Source organism: Tripterygium wilfordii, chromosome 15, assembly GCF_013401445.1.
Source record: "Tripterygium wilfordii isolate XIE 37 chromosome 15, ASM1340144v1, whole genome shotgun sequence".
NCBI classification, from domain to species: Eukaryota; Viridiplantae; Streptophyta; class Magnoliopsida; order Celastrales; family Celastraceae; genus Tripterygium; species Tripterygium wilfordii.
The window spans coordinates 13,929,098-13,947,902 of record NC_052246.1 but is presented as its reverse complement, the minus strand read 5'-3'; the positions used below and the strand labels follow the sequence as shown (position 1 = coordinate 13,947,902).

General features: G+C 36.3%; 3 protein-coding genes across 5 annotated transcripts; all 3 read right to left on the bottom strand.

The window, feature by feature from the left end:
• Positions 1-636: 636 nt before the first annotated feature.
• Positions 637-7,770, bottom strand: LOC120017175 (uncharacterized protein At2g33490-like). 3 transcript variants are annotated; one of them, XM_038870304.1, is made up of 11 exons: positions 7,401-7,770; positions 7,029-7,101; positions 5,327-5,401; positions 4,280-4,341; positions 4,111-4,179; positions 3,967-3,995; positions 3,679-3,886; positions 3,349-3,588; positions 2,890-2,943; positions 1,439-2,438; positions 637-987 (listed from the first exon to the last, which is right to left on the bottom strand). In XM_038870304.1, exons 1-11 carry the CDS (start codon positions 7,515-7,517, stop codon positions 977-979), a joined length of 1,938 nt encoding a protein of 645 aa, XP_038726232.1. In that variant the 5' UTR covers positions 7,518-7,770; the 3' UTR covers positions 637-976. The 3 variants fall into 3 exon arrangements, with proteins under 3 accessions (XP_038726232.1, XP_038726231.1, XP_038726233.1); XM_038870303.1 differs by lacking the exon at positions 637-987 and having other exon boundaries at positions 1,235-2,438; XM_038870305.1 differs by lacking the exons at positions 637-987; positions 5,327-5,401; positions 7,029-7,101; positions 7,401-7,770 and having other exon boundaries at positions 1,235-2,438; positions 4,273-4,315.
• Positions 7,771-10,429: 2,659 nt separating this feature from the next.
• LOC120015989 lies at positions 10,430-11,515 on the bottom strand. Its single transcript, XM_038868527.1, has 3 exons — positions 11,036-11,515; positions 10,877-10,944; positions 10,430-10,650 (listed from the first exon to the last, which is right to left on the bottom strand). The coding sequence occupies exons 1-3, from the start codon at positions 11,424-11,426 to the stop codon at positions 10,573-10,575; spliced, it is 537 nt and encodes a 178-aa protein (XP_038724455.1). The 5' UTR covers positions 11,427-11,515; the 3' UTR covers positions 10,430-10,572.
• Positions 11,516-15,556: 4,041 nt separating this feature from the next.
• LOC120017267 (NAC domain-containing protein 83-like) lies at positions 15,557-17,084 on the bottom strand. Its single transcript, XM_038870433.1, has 3 exons — positions 16,636-17,084; positions 16,232-16,503; positions 15,557-16,108 (listed from the first exon to the last, which is right to left on the bottom strand). The coding sequence occupies exons 1-3, from the start codon at positions 16,826-16,828 to the stop codon at positions 15,776-15,778; spliced, it is 798 nt and encodes a 265-aa protein (XP_038726361.1). The 5' UTR covers positions 16,829-17,084; the 3' UTR covers positions 15,557-15,775.
• Positions 17,085-18,805: the final 1,721 nt, after the last annotated feature.

Sequence of the window (18,805 nt, the reverse complement as noted above, 5' to 3'; positions counted from 1 at the left end):
CTAAGTGGTTGCCTCAACGAACACAAGCATGGTAATTGGTAACATAACATTATCATCAGATTACACGTGGAAAGTAATCCACTTTCTATTGACACGTGTCCCTTATTCACAGCCACATCTAGGATACGAGGCGAAGTACAGCAATAGAGTGGACTCATATTATTTTCTTCTTCAATCTTTCAAGGCAAAAACACAAACTTCCCTATTGCCACATTTGTAAAGAGTTTATGCAAGCCCAACCAACCAGCAGGGAAATTCGAATAAAAAAAAGAGCACCCAACTTCTTAACGCCTAAACTCAAAGAAGCTCAGACTTCATAGAATTGCACAAAATCAGCGCATGATCGATCCTCTTCCTACCCAAATTTCTCTACTCTCACTTTTCACCTGAGGAATAATTTGGAATCATCATCCAATTTCTATTTTCAACTCTGTTTATCATACAAGAAATTCGCACCGCTAGACACTCAAAATTTGAATATCACAGGACTTTTTCTCATCGCATACTCATACTCATACTCATGTTCCGCACTATCAAACCAGAAACCCCAGCAACACTGTTTCCGTGTTAAACCCAAAACCCAAAAAACACCACAACATTACAAAGGGAAGGGAAGGACAAAAAGAAGGTCGAGACTGGATTTAAAATCATGGAATTAGCACTTTCATACGCATTGCAGTGTACGGACCCTCCAAGTTATTTTACAACGTTGACATCTGATAAGGAAATTTTCCAAAACCATCTTAACACAGACTTCTCCCCACATAATCCTTCGTGGGGAAAAAGAATTAGGGAACAAAATTTCTCTTTGGAAGAGGTACATGCAGTTTAGTTCTCATCACAACCAATCACAAATGGTAAAAATAATGCTCCTAATTGAGATGAGGAACTAAACAATCCATTCACTTTATATTTACAAACCTGTATCCAACCAATAATTCCAGAGAGCAAAACAATAAAATTATAGCCTCACCTTTCAGCCCCCCCCTGCAGTCAGCAAAGTTCAATTAGTGACAAGCTATTTCCCTCCATACAAACAACACAAAATTAAGCATAATAGATAATATATTGAAAGCTATACAAATACTTTCTTTCTTTTTTGTTTTGTTTATTTTGTGCCTTTGTGTTCTTTTGTTTCATGTACCTTTCTTCTCCCATTACTTTTCCTTTTATTTTCATTTCATAGTTCTTTGCAGAAAAAAAAAAAGAAGAAGAAGGTCCACCCTGTTGATAGTTTTGATGAACATAATTTGTTAATTCACACAAAGCCATATTCCACGGTAAAAAAGAGTATCCCACAACGCTGATAGTTACTCTATCAAAATCTCAATTCAAATGGGGAACTTCCAGATTTTTTTAACATGGTAATGTGCACGCAAGAGTGACGAAGTAAGAGCAATGCACAACTTCGTCATATGAATATGGCAATTTAAATTACCTATAATTTGACCAGATTCAGAGACCAACTCAGTTACAGTTGATACTGGCTTGATGCTTGTAAGAGAAATAGGTGTCAACGGAGGAGAACCAAAATTTTCTGCCTTGACTGAAACTTGAGGAGACTCCAAATGCTTAGAAACATGTATTGCCATAGCTCTCTGATTGCTTGAACGTACAGAGAAACTCCGGGAAGCTGTCAATGGGGGAGTTGGAAGAGGAGATGCAGTGTTTGATGTGGCTGAAAGAGTTTTATTTGACACATCCGAGTTTCGAGAGACCAATGGAGCGGAGTGGCCAACAAAACCTTGAGATTTAGCTGCCTTGCTGCCAAAATTACCCGGTGGTCTAGGAAGCTCATGAAGCTCATTTATTCTGGGTGAAGCAGGAGGAGGTGACGTACTTGGGGATATTTTTGGAGATGAAGAAGGTTGAGGTACAGGTACACGAGAAAGCACACCAGGAACTAGGTGAGGAAGTTGAGCGGATACTCGCATAGAGGATGGCTTACTAGCTAGTGGGCCAGAGAAAGCTTGTCTTTTGATTTTCTTTGTATCGGATAAATTATAAGTATCAAGCTGTGGAAGAGAAATTCCCTCTTTTGAAGGCAGGGGTAGCTGGCTGGCAATGTTAGTGTTGCCCTCTTTCTGTACCAAGTTTGTTTTCAAGCCAGTGAGCTCTAACAAGTAGCCATCATTAAAATCTTTCTCATGATTCCTCTGTTCCAAAGGAGAAGAATGCCACAGGTGGTAGGCCCTACCACTTGTGTTCGCTGGCTTTGCTTGGGGGATTGCATTACTTGTTCTTGAAGGTATAACACCCTTTGCATCAATGGGTGTGGGCAGAACATAAGAATTAGATTTCCTAGTTGATGACGGAATTTGTCTTATTTTATTGAGGGGCTCAGATTTCCTTTCCTGGAATATGGGGGCCGAATGGCTGCCAACTCTATGTTCTCTATCTATAGCCTTGTGATCCCCTTGACTTCTGTCAACGTTTACCTACAGGCAGAAAGAGTCAGCATTAGATAGTAAATCTACATTGTTAAGATTGGTCAGAATAGACTCCAAACTTTTTAATTAAGGGCTACATGAACTAAACAACTCCCAAAGTGGGCGGGATCGGGGACAGATGGGATGGCCACAAGCCTTACCCCACATAATGCGTGGAGAGACGAAATTGAACCTGTGACATCTAGGCTGTACCCCCACTAGTCTACCGTTGGCCACATGCCCGCTTGTCTAAGGGCCAGACGAACACTTAACATTATTAAAACTGTCACTGTTTCAGTATAACAACATCAAAACATATCCAAAGGTTCGAGGACTAGAGGTAAAATTGATGGCATGACTAGTGCTATCATGGCACAGAGAACAGGGATGAATATAATAATGATATTACAATCTTTCACAATCAAATGCACTATGTTAAAATGATGCAAGCATTTAATACCTCTGCATCTTCTGTTACTGAATCTTGGGGAAATGAAGAGTCAACTACATCAACCTGGAATATAAAATGAAGCATGATCAGATGTAGAAACATACTAAAAGAATTCCCAATCACACGAAATGCACCAAATACATGACAATTACAGCAAGCTAATGATTAGGTCATCTACATGCCCTTTTGGGGGTAGGATTTCCAACAACTAAATGATCAAACCGGTCACTATTGCTGTTTGAAGAGCAGAGGTTGGAAGATCCAATTACACAAATCCAGTATGCTAGAAGATAAATATTTTACTTAAACATAAAAAAACACCAGACAACCTACGGTACTTTTCAAGTGCACCACAAGAGGCAAACGTAGACATGGATATGAGATGATGTCATGGAGAACTCTGCCACAGAATATGAACACACTCAACCACTGTACAGTGTCAAACATCCAACAGCATTAAATCCTCACCTCCATTGAATTCTTCAAGGTGGAAACAACGTCAAGCCCTCGCTTATTTGCTCTGAAGTCAAAACTCAGCTCCCCATCCTCATTAGTATTGTAGCTATTCTCAAAATCAGTCTCACCCTCCTCCCCACCATCATCATCAAGTCCAGAAAATGGATAGTCAATATGCTGCTCTTGAGCGACCAGCCTAACATGTGGATCAACTGCCTCAAGTGATTTTAGACCCCTTCGGAAAAAATTCAACTGCATCCAAGACAATAAAAAAGTTCAGTTATTTCGATTATGTGAGAGGAATCGAAAGATATGATATTACAAACTTATCAAGAACAAAACCTGTGCAGCATGGTGACAAGCAGCATGCGTAAGGAGACTCCAAGACTGCCCTTGCTTCAGAGATTTCAACCGGAATACACAAAGTGTTGCCTCTTCATCGTATTCATCATGAGCTGTTTGTAATTGTTGTCGAGTAAAACTTTCACCTTTTCCACTCTTTGATCGTCCTTTTTCTTTCGGCTGAGATATCATGTGTTCATATACAGTTCTGGATAACCACTTATCAAATTCAGAAGACGAAAAATATCTAATGACAATTAAATCAAATCAAACTTCGGGTGGGGGTACCTCTTTTCATCACATTGGCGATTCATATCCTGCACCATTAAACAAGAAACAAGTCATTAAGCAATATTCACATTGCAATCATGCATTCTTCAATGAAAACTCCATAACTATTAATCAATAGTTTATGAATCCCTTGGCACTAACCTCAACTGCCCGAAGTTCATTGAGAAGAGATTCCGATGGGTTTGTAATTGTCATGAATATATGAGACCTCTGAAACACAGGGCAGTCAGTAAATACCAGCTTGAGTTGCAAAGACTGAAATGATAGCAAAAGATATGCCACGATATAAACCAAAATAAGCACCGCTCACATAGCTATCAACAAGTTTCTGAAGTTCAAACTGCGTTTTTCCCAACATTACCAACAGTTTATCTGCAAATAAATGTAGACCATCTTAGCAAAGTTACAAGTCATTTCAGATGATGCCATAACAGTGACAATGTGGCCAAGGTAGCAACGACCCTCTGCAAGGTCCCATTTCGAAGAATAAAGCATAAGGAGAACACAGTCAATTCAATAGTCACACACACACACACACACATGCATTACTTAAATACTAGGCCAGGTACAGCTTCTCTAAATTCTTTTGAGGTGCAGGTAAAGACTAATAAATCTCTATTAAAGTAAAAAGAGAATATTGCATCAAACTTTTATGTATATATATATATATATAAGGAGGACCCTCCACAGAATATCACCTGTAGTGAGCAGATATAATCAACTTTGGTCATCCTAATCAATGAGGCAATATCACTAGACCAATTTCCAACAATTTGTTCCGGTTACCATTACCAAACAAACAGGCATAGACAGTCGAAATATCTTGAGAAGAAAAATGTATGATGTGAATTATTGGTTCACCGACATGACATAACGTAAGAATCAACCATAAAACATTCTGACAAGCAACCAAAACTAACCCATGCCTATGGGAATTTGTTAGCATACTAAAGGAGTAAGGGCTTTGTACTTGATAGTAAATCCATCCAGACAACATAAAAGAGGTTTAAAGTTAATTTAGTACGCATCCTAGTCAGTAACTTGTTCCTGGACAAGGAAACCACCAGAAAGTAAGATACTATTAAAATATCAATAAACAAATTGAGATTTTTACTCCTCCTCATAGATGAAAGGGCAAGAAAATAGACCACTAATAGAATCGGTTCTCATGAATCTGCTCAACGTTAAAGAACTATGTAATATAAACTTCAAGGCAAATTATAAATTATTCTAACAATAATATCTGCTCCAAAAAAAATATTTAAAAAATCTGCTCCAAATTTTTTTAAAAATTCTGCTCGAAAACTGGCAAGATTAAGCAGTAAGAGCAACTCGAGGAAAAAATTCATCCACTTACAACTTTCTTCATCTTCATGTAGTGTGGTTTTCTCCATTAGACAAGAACCCATTTCTCGCAATGATTCTGAGAATTCTAAAATTTACAAGAGTAAAATGAAATCAATATTGAACAAAATGGTGCATTAAGTCTAACGAGTTATACATGTGATTGAAATCTATACATGCATATCCAGGGGCGGATGCAGCTAAGGCCTAGAGCCCACCCTCAAATTTTGAGAAAAAATTACCATATATGCTTCTAAATACCCAAATCTTAAATTAAATTCACTTATTTAGATTTATTTAATAACTATATATATGTATGGTTAATTTAATAATTATTTATTGATACATGCACACTCATACAAGAGAACAAATATTGATTGCTACACACTCGTACATGATAGAAGATTTCCACTCAATGAAAAATCATCTAGCACAATTTAAACGATTCTTTATTCCCGATCATTGTTCAATAGATAGATTTTGATGTGTAATTTAATGACTATATAAATATTTACTTAATGTAATACCTACATAGATATTTGCTTATCTCCAGTCACTTTTCAGTAAATGTTCTAAAAAAATTTCGGGGGCAGCGAACCCCCGTCAACCTTCAGCTTTCTTCTTATAAATTCCTACATCCCAACGAACCAAGCCCACCCTAAATTCATTTTCTAGATCCGCCCCTGTGCATATCAAACTTAATATTTTTGAACAATTATTTTTCTTTTTTAACAGAAATAATTTATCATTCATTTTTTGAGCAATTCCTATATGAACTCAGGAATGCAAATAATAGATTGCTTCTAGGTCTTATGATATATTTAAAATTTCTAGAAAGTTGAGATTCCCAAATTCTTCCTTCAGAGAATTATATGAAAAATATTACCATATTACTGATGGAAGAAGCACATTTAAGCAAGAGTAACACTACACCCACCCAAAATAGGACTCCTATTTTACCCCCAAATCTAGGTGGCATGTGAAATAGCCATTGATTATAAAAACACATGTAGGGCCCACTTAACATCCAACACTCCACATTAATTGGGAGTGAAATGGGGGTCATATTTTGGGCCCTCAAGCATTATTTTTAAGCAAACATACGTGACATGGGCCATACTGACAGATTTTAGGGATATTTTCGTTACACTTAAGGTTGGGAATTAGACAATTAGTCATTGCTTTCATTAGTGGTTTCTCTATTTGAATTTGAGTTTTCTTACGTTTAACTTAAGATTTTCTTTTCGATTTCCTTTCTTAAACCCTACATTCAGACTATTGAGAAACATTTCATTAATAATAGCCTAGATCTCTTAAATTGTCTCCCTCTTTCTCTCAAATCTCTTACTCTCTTTCACCAAGTTCTTCGCTTCTAGCTCGAGGCTGGATTCTTAATTTCAACCTCTTCATCCATTAGGAAACATAGATTCAGTCGTTCCTGGATGTGGCCATATGAAAATTCATGGACAGCAACACTCAAATATATACTCAAGCAGTAGTTAAGCAGTTGTTACGACAATTTTACAAACGACTGAGAGTCTGAGACCAAACTGAAAACTAATGCAAGTTCTGATTAAAAAAAAAGTATCCCCTCACAGCAATCAACAAGTAATAAACACTGAATAGTATTGGGAAAATTTAAATTCAAGAGCAATGAAGTACCGCAAGAGCAAACAGAATAGCACAATAATATCACAACTGGCAAGAAAGTTTACCATATGCACTGTTTGCTGTAGCAGCAGCGGCAGAAAGTAAGCTATCATAGCAATCTCTCATTTCTTGCATATCCTGTTAGAAATAAGGGATCCAAAGAACATATAAGATCATGAAACCTAGCTCCTTACGGGCATCTACTACAAATAATTCACCAGAACAAATATGCCATAGAAAGCAAAATAAAAATGTAAAACTCTCACTCCTCTTAGACGAAAATAGATTTCCAAGACGAGAAATCGAATAAGATAATCACGTTCACGTGATAAAATCAAACAATACAAAGAATTATAATCTTTCAAGCCAAACAAAAAAATATCGCACGAGAGAAGCTCAAAGTCGAAAAACCAACGATGGTCCAAAACGCGAAGTACCTGCGCGGCCTGAGCAAGCTCATCTATCTGAGCGGAAGTCGAAAAGTCCCTTTTATCCTTGGCATCATCCTTGGGGTGCAGTGTGAATCTTCGCAACTTTCCCAGTGGAGACTTCATTCCTCAGTAGAAATCCTAACACGACAAGCGAGCCAAACAAAGAGAGACTTACCGAGACGATGGGAGCTCTTGCTATTCCTGGAAATTCAGATCACGTGAATTTTTCCAAAGGAATCCGACGTTTTAAAGCAGCAAATCAGAGAGAGCGACGGAGTTAGTGGTATTGAATTCAAATCGATGCTCTCGACATTGAATAGCTCTCTCTGTTTGGTTGCACGAGTCAAAAACGACTCGTAACAGATCGAAGAAAGAAAGCGAAGAGAATAATGGGAATGGTAACTGGGGTAAGTCTAACGTCACTCGTTACGTTTGATGGGTACCCTCTTAAAATCCGACGCGTCTGCGTCTGTGAATGTAATTAAGTTTGTTATATTTAGTTACTACCGTGAAGGGGGGCAATGAAGACCAACAATTGCAATGGTTTTTTTTCTTTTGTTGAGCCCAACAAAATTTATTGATACAATGGTATAAATTTGATGGTTTAATTTTTATGTAATAGAAATGAGACACAATATTAATATTAATTTTAGTGTAAAATGTGTGTGAGCGCGTTGTGGGGCCAGCCATAAACAAACGTATGGGCATTTGAAGTTCCATGCACATTCAGTAACTACAATGGTGGAGTTTTAATGGAGAATGGAAGGTATATAACCATGGCTAAAAAAAGGTCTTTCAATTTTTATATTTTGTTGGGTCAAACTTACAAGCATGTAACATTTTGTGTCATTTGCTTGCTTTTTGGGAAGTGTACTTTGCATTTTTATTTTTATTTTTTTTGCATAAAAGCAAGCAAGCATGGGGCCAAGCAAACCTCATGCGCCCACCAAAATAAAACCAATAAATTGACACTATTGTAACTAAGAAATTTTCACGACCCAATAAGAAAAAACTAAAAACTATCCATGGCCCCTTAAATTGTCCCTCACAATGGTTGCATTTTAATGGCCTATTGATGGTATTCGATGTGCCTTGGTCATGGAGAAAAATGGTCCCAATAGATGGTATTCGGTGTCCTAAATTTGTTGAGCTCTACTTGCAAGTATGGAACATGGTTAACATGGGTCACACTCAAATGACACTCACAAATACACCAAAAATCAATATTGGACCTCACAACTATGACATTAAAAATTAAACCAACAAATTTACATAATTATACGAACGTATGTAACATTTTATTCTCATTGTCAACCACCTCAACAAAACATCTCTCCCAATACATTTTGTTATCCCCAATAATATTGCATCATTGTGGTTGCTCCAATACAAATAAGAGCATCCACAATGGGAAGAATTTGAAGTACTTGAGATGATACTTTCTTGATAAGTTAAGTGCTACATGTTCACAATGGGTATAATGGAGTGTATTTCAAGTACTTGAAATGTTACTTTTTTGATAAATATAGTGCTACATACACACAATGGGTGAAAAATTACACTTGAAAATTTAGTTGTGTAAAAATGATACTTGAGAGTTGGAGTATGTATATAGTTGATGAATAGTGAAGAGAGAGGTGATGAATAGTGAAGAGAGAAGATGAAAAGAAGAGAGAGATATGAAAAAGAAGAGAGAGATGATAAAAAGGAAGAGAGAGAAAATAAAGAAAGTGAGTATGAAGTGTTGGAATGTATGGAGTGTTGATGAATAATGTATATTGTGTGATTCACTCATCCAATTAAATTGTGCCACGTAGGATAGATGAGAAGAGAGAGAATGATTTTGAAGTGCTGGATATTTGGTGCATCACTGTGGATGCTCTAACATTTCGTTCTCATTCTCAATCACCTAGACAATACACAGTCTCACAATACATTTTGTTATATTGTCCCATTTTGTTATACATTTTGTTCTTAACCTTGGAATAATATCACGCAGTCTGTAGGGGTTGTCAATCACTCGCGATTAGGGCTGTTAGATCAATAATTAATGAAGGGGATTAGATATTAGGATGCATGACGTGGCATTTCGGTTCCCATCAGATGAAAATGAGAAATGAAGTCAGACATTGATGACGATGAGCCCCAAAGAAATAACTGACTTTGACCAAAGGAATATTAACTTATTTTCATTCACTTTCCTTTTTGAGCTTTTGATTATTAACTTATTTTAAGGCGGACGAGGAAGGAAATGAGTTGTACTTGTATAATCTAACATCACTCTAGAGATTAAGATCATAATACGCAGAAACAAACAACCTTAGTTGATAGGATGGATATTATAGGTGCATGTTTTAACTCTGTTAATTAACAAACTGAATATTCCGTAACTGGTGGTGGGTATTTTTATCATGATGCCCCAGACAATATTGCTATATTGGTCGGCCCAAAACAACATTTTGTAATAGATGGATACTCTCATCGTCATCATTTGTTAAAAACATAATAATATTTCTAACATTGAGGAAATTAAAAAGTACTTTTGGGCTATCTCAATGGGAAGATTATTTTTGTTGTGAATAGTGTGATATTATATTCTAGTAAGGCCAAGGGTATTAATTGTCTTATTGATGAAGGGATATGATGCGCAATTAATTAAAGAAAGATTATGTTCTTACGAACTGTAATCATCTCATCTCTATTCTATTCTATGGTTTAAATCATTTTATTTTCCACAGAATCGCTTCTTTTTTTTTTTGTTCATGCATGGTGGTGACCGACTGACTGGTGCGTTCAAATGACCCAAGGTTCTCAAGAAAAGTTAATATTCTCCAAGGCTATTAGGCTAATGCACGGAGAAAAAAAAAAAGACAAAAAAGAATTCCAAGTGGAAGATCATATCGACAGTCGTTTTCTAAGGCCAAAAGGTTGCATTACTTGAGTTATAAGCAGCAACACATTGATATGGCAATTTGGGCCGCCGAAGCTCAATTCTAGCTAGCATGAAAAGAAAGTAAATAATATAATGTGGCCCATGCATATACAATATGGGAAGGCTAGCTGGATGTTTCATGGAATTTCGCAAGGTGACAAACATATATACTACAACGCGTGTGACTGTAATATATAAACAACAACAAAGAATCTTTAATAATTTGTACAAGCACATTAAATTAAATTAGCTAGCACTTCCCCTGTGTAGGACACTTCTCAATCCCCTAACTCTTCTCCTCCTTGTCGCCCGTGTCCCTGATACCTGTAAATGTAATTAATACACAATATTATATCCTTCATTAATCTATATCTTTCCATCTATATATATTACTCTTTAAAAATGGAAGCTTTAACATAGGCGCCATGCGCAAGCTTTATCCAGTTCGCGTTCAATGAAAAATGTAAGTAATAGTGGTGGTAATGGCTACCGTTTTTACGACAAGAACGAATTAATCAATGGAATTTAATTAGAATTTTAGAGTTTGTACCTTGCCACCCTTGAGAAGTCCCTCCTTGGTAGATATCTTCTCTTCTTTTGCTCCAAATTCCTCATCGTCTGCTACAAAAACAAAACAATTATACATTATTAGATTGTGTATATAATGTTGAGAGATAATTAATTGGTGACGCCTAATAATTAATTGAACCTTCATCATCCCCAGAGTCATGAGCAATGCAATAGTCCCTAAAACTTGGTGACCCAGGATTGCAGGAAATAGAATCTTCCCTCCCAGGTGTTTCCTCCTTTTCATCGCCGCCATAAACAACCTGCACCGTGGGTGGAGGAACTACCACAACCACCTTTTTAGGCTCTATTAATTCTTCCCTATTAATATTATCCTTTTCCACTACTACTTCTGGTCTCTCATCAGCACCAACAACCCTCTTCATCACCCGCGCATGCTCTTCATGTTCAATGACTACATCGTCCTCCTCTACCTTTGTCTTGGGAATTCTGGCGTGACGATCGCTTCTCCGAACATGGACGGACTTGGGGTCTTCCTCTTCGACCTCAAACTTTGATACGCCACAACCCATGAAGGAGGAGGAGTATGAAAAAATCCAGAGATTAAGCTCAATGTGAGGCAGAGGAAGAGAGAGAGAGAGTTGGGGGTTGTTCGGAGATGATAATGCTAATGAGGGATATTACAAGGGATCGGAGGTTTTTTCTGTTCAAACTTCAAAAGCCGTTAAAACCATGCGGTTTTCTTTCGATGGTTCTCATTAATCCCTCCATTTCTCACTTTTTCTTTCTAATTTTGTTTTGATTCGGTTTAATGAATTTTTTTTAAATAAAGGTTTAAACCTTACACCTACCGTCACATTAGCTGCCTAAAAATCTACAAACACTATTAGAGGAGCTATAAAATAGAAGAACAAATACCGGACAACACTGAGATGTACCCAAATAACATTGTCGTAGGCTAAATCCGGACAAACTAAACAAAAACAAAAGCAAAACAAAGCACACGGATTACATCAAGATTTTTGGCTTTCCCTTTATCAAGAAAGATCATCTCCACTAGATCTAAGAGTTTTATCATTGTGCACCAAATATGTGTCACTGGAACACACCAACAGAATCGATGTTGTGAAGAATTCACGATAGTGATATGTAGTACCCGGTTTTCGTCCGGCCAAAAAATACAAACATATAATATAAAAAATATATATAAAAACAAAAAAAACAAAAAGAGGGTAAAGTAGCCGAAAGTGAGGGGTAAAAGAAAAAGGTAGTGGAAAGAAGGAAAAGAGAAAGGTTTTGGTGGGAAAGGAGGAAGAAAAAGGAGGCAGTAGGATCGGGTGTGAAAGGAAGAAAAAGATGGCACAAATTGGGGAAAGAAAAAGAATAAGAGAGAGGAGCCGAGGGAGAGGAGGAGAATTAGAGCCAAAATCAAGGGAGAGTGGGGGAGAAAACCTTTCGTCATTCAAGGAGAACTTTGATTCTAAGAAAAGGAGGACTTTCTATTGTTCTAAGAAGGTAATATCTCATATACACTTTGGTTCTCTGGATTCCATTTCCTCAGCTCTGTTTTCGTTTTATTGCAGATTCATTTTCTAGATTCATTTTCTGAATTTCTTTGGGTTCTTGGTCTCTGTTTCCCTTTCATGTTTGTCATGTTTGTTCTATGTTGATGAATGACTGAGATTTGGCCCATATTTGAGACTCTTCCTCCTGTATGCATGTATGTGGTTTCTGTATATTTTGTATATTGGATTTGTTCGCTGTATTTGTGCCCTTGCATTTTATGTAGACATATGTTGATTTCTGTATGCATATATATATTGTATGTGTTTATATCTGTTCATATGTGATGTGTATATATATATATATGATATGTTACGTGGAGTGTATAATATATATATATATATATATATATATATATATATATATATATATATATATGGCGTGTCTATGAGTTCATGTGTGTTTGTACGTGTATATATGCTGTATGTATATATATATATATTTATGTTGTGTATGAATGGATTTGCTTGAATGTATATATACACTGTAGGTATGGGTGTTTATATAGACCGTGGGTTATGTGTGTATATTTTATGTGTTTATATATATGTATCTGTGGTTTGTAGATGTATGTGTATATTACCATATATGTTTATACGTGCATGCGAATTCTTAAATATTGGGTTTTAGTTTGATGTTATGTTTGGACATCCATTTGACCTATTCTTTGATTTTGGACATGGACCGGGCTGGACACTATTTGCGCCGGAGGACATACTTAAAAGATCTGGGCCGGATTGGAGCAATGGGTCCCAAGGGCAATATTGGGTTTTTGTACATTTGTATAAATTTCGTTTTTGTCACGTATCCTTGTAAAATGTAAATCTTTGTAATAGTATAGTGGAAAATAGTGGAAATGCATACATAAATGTTTAGGGTGCTAGAAGCATATAGACATTAGGAGATGATTTTGTGAATGATGATTGCATTAGAATGCATGCCTAGGACTTTGATTTCTCGCGCTATGCCATGATGCTTAGATGTATGCTAGGATTGTTTGAGTGCAATAAAAAAATGAATGCAACAGTCATTAGAATTAATCCAAGCCGTCTCACATTAATAAAACACATCAAGATTAAATTATGGAATCCTTATGTTTTGATTAAATACCAAAGAGCCTTCAAGATATTGGGGTTCCATCGGCATTCATTGAAAACATTTGGATTTCGTGGATCCGGAAAGCAAATGTGTTTTTAGGGATTAGGAGAATTTATTTACGGACTCAACGGTGGGTTTAAAGATATTTGACTCATTCAATGAGCCATAAATGGATTCTTTCTTTTCTCATAAAGAACATAATTGTGAGTAAGGCTTGAATTGAATCTTTTTTTTCATTGATTGTGGGCCTTTTTGGTGCATCAACCAAGTTCCCAAAAATCTCCTCTCTAAAACCATCAAAACCCATTCCAATGTTCCTATCTAAATAGCCTTTTTCCAAATCATCAAAAAATATCAAAACCCACTCCGATATGGATTTTTCATCCAATACCAAGTAAAATGTTTTCGGCCAAGCCGGGAATGGCCGTAGTAATCCCGTGCATCTTTTTATCCAGAACCACTTCAAGTGGAGTCTTTTATTTAACATTTTTGGCCAAGCCGGGAATGGCCATAGTGATCCCGTGCACCCCTTTTTTTACCAAAGACCACTTCAAGTGGAGTTTATTTTCGGCCAAGCCGGGAATGGCCGTAGTGATCCCGTGCACCCTTTTTTCCTTCTTTTTTATCAAAACCCATAAAAATAAGATTTTTAAAATCAAATCTTGGTCTAACATTAATGGAACATTTCCACCCATTTGATAATACATGATTTTCCGGGCATATGGAAAACTCATTAAAACATTTGGGACATACAATCATTTCTCAAAACAAAGTAGAGTCAAATAGGAAAACATTTTTGAAGGTAACCGTTTTCGGGAGTTGTGAGGTGCCTAACACCTTCCCCACGCTCAATAGACCCCCTTACCCACTTTTCTCGTAGACCAAAATGGATGTCCAATTGCATCCTAAAAATCAATTGGTGGCGACTTCATTGTTCATATAGCCGGTTGCTTCATGATAGAAAAAAGACACATATGTACAAGCTTTATTACTAGTTCAAGTGACACACTCTCACAATCCATTTTCTCTTAGGAAAATTCCCGTCAACTAATCATGTCAAAAAATAATAAAAATTTCGTTTGTGAAATTGAAGGAAAATATCCAAAATATATGTGATGTCATTTTTTTCAATAATCCATATTTATTATGACAATGGAATATTACTCTTCTCTCCCTAAGCCATCAATGATTGATTAGAATTATCTATGATTTATATTCTTTATTTATAAAGAAAGAAAAACAATTGGCCTTTTATCAGGAAAAGATTTTGCTAATGTATTCGCATGATGGAGGCCCACTAATGATTGATCCATTGGCTATATATATATATATTATGCATTAGAGATTACTAAAAGTCATCATTTTACGCTGCAATTATATTTATAGCATTTGATTTCACCTACTTTTACTTTAATTTGGGGGGAGGGGGACCAAATTAATTAATTATTAGTAGGTGACGAAGATTTTATATTCCGACAAGAAATGTTAATAGCGGTGTGGTCGGCGTGGGCGGTTTTACTTACACGGTGCCTCGATCACCATTATCAAAATTTCCTTTAATCTCCAGAAACACAGAAAACTAAAAACATTTCCACCTCAACACCAAGTTTTTGGAATATATTATCAAGTGCAAAAAGGTACGGTGTTGATCATGATGCATTTTCCCAGTCCTGCTGCATGCATGTCACACTTGCGACAGTTTTGTGTTCACCAGACGTCCAGACTTGCTACATTAACCTAACCTTTTAGAATAGCTAGTACCTACAGCACTGACAATTTTATGCTATCTTATTCTTATTCTCATCTTATTGATTGATTGTTGTGTTTGTCAGACAAAAAGAATCTTATATTCTCATGTCAAAACCAAAGCCCATTGCTTAATTTAATTGTGACTGAACTTCAAAAAAAAATTAATCAAAAGAAGACATGCACATTAATCAAATAATATATAATAGTTTTATAATACATCAATACTTAATTACTTATGAGAAAAATAATGGAAGCATATTTTAAGTAATTATTCTGCATAGATATATTGAATATGTACCTCCCATGTGGAAAGATGCTATGTGCTACCCATAAAAAAAAAAAAAATTATCTATTTTCTTCTTCTTCTTTGTTTCTCTCATGAAAAAAAAAATTACATTCCAAATAATGATATGCATGCGGTATAGGAAGTAGCACACATCATGTAATAAAGAGTTGAATACAAACTTTTCATTCATCTTAATTGGGTCGTTTTAATTCTCTCTTTTTGCTTCTAATTCTTATTTCTCATTCTTGAAAATGAAGAACAAAAGCTAATGTTGTCATTGGCAGTACTGGTGCTGCTGGTTTCTTCCTGTTCATGAGCTAACAAATACCCGCGTGATGAAATCTCATCAGTGACTTCACTAAAACATGGCGAAGCAGGTTGAGGAGGACCTTCATGATCATCATTAGTTTCCACCATAAAATCCATCAAACTTGGCCTATCAATCACTTCATCATGAACGTAGCTTCTCACACCATGACCATGTCTTTTAGGCTTTCTTTTCTTCTGAAACAGGCTATGCACAACCCATGTTTCCTTCATTAAGGCTTTCATAGATATCTGCAAATAATTCATTAATTTCCAAATCAACGTGCACAAAAATAATATTAATAATAATAGAATCCATTAGATCGATAATAAATCAATGAAAATAGTACAATTTCCAAATACCAAAATGTTTACCTGGTTTCCAAAGAGCCTGAATTCATGCATGACCCATTCAGTTTCAGTGTTAGTGCTGCACTCAAAGTGGGCGGTTGAATACTGGCAGAAAACCAGTGATTTCTTTAACCCGACGACTTCATTGCTCACTGGATCCACAATTTTCCTTTCTTTTCCATTAGGCTTCCAGTAACCAGACCCATCACTAGTTTTGACTCTCTTTCTTTTCTTGCCATTGTCATTATTATTCCTCTCTCTCTTGCTAAAGAAGTACCTCTTCTCCTTCAAATCACCTAACATCAACAACCCCCAAGCCATAAAAAAAAAAAGGCTCATAACTACTTTCTATTCCATAAACACTATATGTATGTGTATATATAAATATCTAGAGAAATAGAAATATTCACTAATGTATAATTAATTACCTGGCAAACTCCAAGGATGAGTTTGGAAAACATCAAGGTCAGGAATGACAGAAGCAGGCAATGGGAGATCAAACACCTTCTTCCTCAAGTAATGAACTACAAGCTCCTCATCTGTTGGGTGGAACCTGTACCCAACAGGCAACCTCACCCCTAGGCCTCCATTAATCACTAAGCTGCTTGCTGATCTCTGCATCTCTCTCTCTCTCTCTCTATCTCTCTCTCTATCTCTATATATACATATACCTATATGGCTCAACCAAGTTGAGGATGATGGATGATGAGCCTCAAAAGGAAGCAAAGAAGACAAATAAGGAAGCCATTTAGGTAGATATGGAATATATGATCTCTCTGCCAACACAGAGAGAGAGAGAGAGAGAGCCCAAAAGCAAAGGAGATCAGACTCTTTTTGTGAGTATGGGCTGGCAAGGCAAAGCAATATGAGAAAGACAAGCTTCTTTTTTTTGTAGGTTATGAAGATATTCCAAATCTATATATATACTGTATTCAAAGTTGAAACCCCCATTCTCTTCTATTTCAGCTTTTTTATTTGTTGTTTTGTTATTTATCGTTAATATTAATTAAGGTCAAATGTTATGGACACCTCTTGTGATTGAGGTCATTTCTACATGCATTCATTCGTTTTGAATTTGTAAGAATTGGACCCCGTGTGCTTTGTTATCGACCGGGCATCATTTGACTAACGTGGAGTGCAAAAACGACATAGTTTTTACTTAACAAAATTGGAAAAGAAGTCCAAATAAAACACTATTTACTAAAAAACTCTTTTTCTCTCTCCTCTCTCACTGCAATTCTCTCTCTCCTCTCTCTCTCTCACTGTATTTTTTTTTGCAGTCTGTTCTTAAGCGCTTCAATGGCTTAAGCCAACTGGAGAACAACTCAACATAGCTTAAGCCAATAATTTTGCCATCCAACAATGATTGGTCTATCTTTTATCTCTGGTTAGGAAGTTTGTCCTCCTATTAATGACGTTTCAATCACCCACTCCTACGAATTATTAGATTGGTTGACCATATAATTGTATGATTCAACATCTCCTTCTTTGTTTGCAAGTGAGATTCGAAGTAAGAGATAAAATTGTTACAGACACCACGGTCTCCATTTTATCTATAGCACATTGAATGCCCGATGTTAAAAGATGCAGTCTATTGATGCTAGAGAAGATGGGTTTTGGAGCGTTTGAGGAGACGGAGAAGATGGTGTTTCATTTGATTTTTTTTTAACAATTTTATTAAGTTAAAATGACGTAGTTTTATGTGTTATGTTTATCAAATGACGGGGACGGAGCATGACATGAAAACAAAGCATAGGGATCTAATTCTTATAAATTCAAAATGAGAGATGCATGTAAAAATAACCCCTATCCTATCATAAGGGGTGTCCATGACACTTGACCTTAATTAACTTCGAAGGAGTTCAAAAAGGCGAAACCCAAATTAACATTATTATTGCTTTCCGTCAAAGAAAAAGCAGACCCTCGTGCCGCTAGAGCCACAACGTGTGCCCACGTGTCCTCCTTTTGCCGGAAAATAATCAAAGGTCGGGTTTCGTTTTATTATCTGGCTATCTGCTTTGAATTTGGTTCTCAACTAAACATTTCACTAATATATATATATATATATATAGGTCGGGTTGGTGCTTATGCTCGTGCGTTTCCCCAATCCTTTTTGGGTTAGGCTAAAGACAAACCTTGGATCATTATTAATTAATTAAAGCAAAAGTCAACAACGATCGACACTAAAAGGTTATTAATGATTAAAACAGAAAATAAAAATAAATCATGTCTTCTAGTTTTCGTGTTTTTTTTTTTTCCTCTCTCGAGCAGCAGGTTTTGAAGAACACGACGACTGTAGATGCGTGTTCGAAGAAGTTTGAAAACATTGATTGATAGTGTCTCTGTATATTGATTCATCTCCAAGAAAGGAACTAATTAATTTCAAATTGAATGAGACGGACAGGACAAGACAGGACCATATTCATTCATAAAGTCCCTTTAAAAATCCCAATATCAACTTCTTCTGTTGTCACAGTGGGTGGGTTTCTCTTCTTAAAGTTGACAATTTGACCCCACGAGATTCCCTCAAATACACGGCCACGATTTATTTTACATTATCATATTTATTTATGATAAATTCATAATGGGGTGCCACTA